Here is a 1,374-nt window from a genome sequence, read left to right on the forward strand (position 1 = left end):
TTCTGATATGTTCTCTCCTCATATACTCTTTCTTCTTCAATTTTCATCTGCTCCTTCCTTATGGACCTATCTATCATGAATATGTTTACATATACCCTTTGCCTGTCCCTATTATTTATTGTATCAAGCTTTTGCTGACTTAATTTAAACTTTTTGTTTTTTACATCATTCTTATTATTTTCTTCAAATCTCATCCTTGTTTATGGTTCTCAGCATTCGTATATTTTTCTTAGGCCAAGACCAGGTAATTTTACTTTGTTCTTCACCAGCAAGGTCATGTGTCGGTCTACAATGAGTTTTATGTAAGGTTCCAATAGAATCTACCACTGGCCTAAAGAACTAACATTATTATTTAAATTCAATTAAAAGACTAACTCTTTAAATATGTATTGAATTACAGTTTCTCTATATTTGTCATGCGATGGTAGTACCATTGGCAAGTTAAAATGATAGTTGCATCATAGGTTTAAAAATAAGAGTTAGTTGAATTGATTACCTGTTTATCCATATGTCTTAATGTTCCAGCTTTTGATTATGTAAATATGTTTCAGTGATATTGTCTTTGTTGTATACATGTGCTTGAGAACTCCAAAAGATTGTAGACATTCTGTTTTTTGTTGTATTATGTCCTTCTGGTTTTATCTTATATCTCTTAGTGAGTAATTATTTTTGTAGAGTATTGGATAATATTGTGAAGGAAGTTTTTCACCTCACTATTCTGATACATATTTTTATAGTGTTTCATTAGTTTTTGGTGTGATCGCTGGGATTGCTGGAATGGTTGGAGTACCCTTAGGGACAACTTGCTCATATTTTGCTAGACGTTACACTAAACGAGGTGATCCACTTATTTGTGCGGGAAGCGTCTTCGTTGGTGCTATTTTTCTGACATTTTTCTTCATATTTTCTAAACAGTTGTTGTGTCATCGAGGAGTTTTGGCATATGCCATTATGTTTCTAACCCAAGTTGCAATAAATATGAATTGGGGTATTGTTACTGATATGGGTTTGGTAAGGATGCCAATTTCTCTTCAATTATTTAAACCAGGGGTTTCCAAACTGCGACCACCAACAAACCATCCTAATATATTTTGTTTTGATCACATAGTAAAATTTCTTATGTAAGAAAATTATAAATTATTATAATCTGATGTTTTTATTGATCAGCCAATTAAGATGTGCAATAAATAAAGTACGTAATTAAACTGAGTAATTTAACTTTAGTAAATGATTATTACTGTAATTATAAACTGGCTAGGTCAAAAGATTCTGTTTGGCCTTGCTAAACTAAGTTTGGAGGCTCCTTATTAAAATTTGTAACTTTATACATTTTTTTTTTTAATATTATATATATTAATGTTCATAAAATAAATC

At 30.6% G+C, this 1,374-nt stretch overlaps 1 protein-coding gene across 1 annotated transcript in view; it reads left to right on the forward strand.

Annotated features, from left to right (window-relative positions):
- Nucleotides 1-737: 737 nt before the first annotated feature.
- The window catches only part of LOC136795351 (protein spinster-like), a gene marked incomplete at its 5' end in the record, with an annotated part of 4,023 nt that continues 3,386 nt past the window's right edge, over nucleotides 738-1,374 (forward strand). The window contains 1 exon segment of the mRNA XM_067045576.1: nucleotides 738-1,011. Within this exon segment, the coding sequence (XP_066901677.1) occupies nucleotides 738-1,011 (274 nt within the window).

Source organism: Halyomorpha halys, unplaced genomic scaffold, assembly GCF_000696795.3.
Source record: "Halyomorpha halys isolate HHAL.00 unplaced genomic scaffold, Hhal_1.1 Scaffold7531.1, whole genome shotgun sequence".
In the NCBI taxonomy this organism is placed as follows: domain Eukaryota; kingdom Metazoa; phylum Arthropoda; class Insecta; order Hemiptera; family Pentatomidae; genus Halyomorpha; species Halyomorpha halys.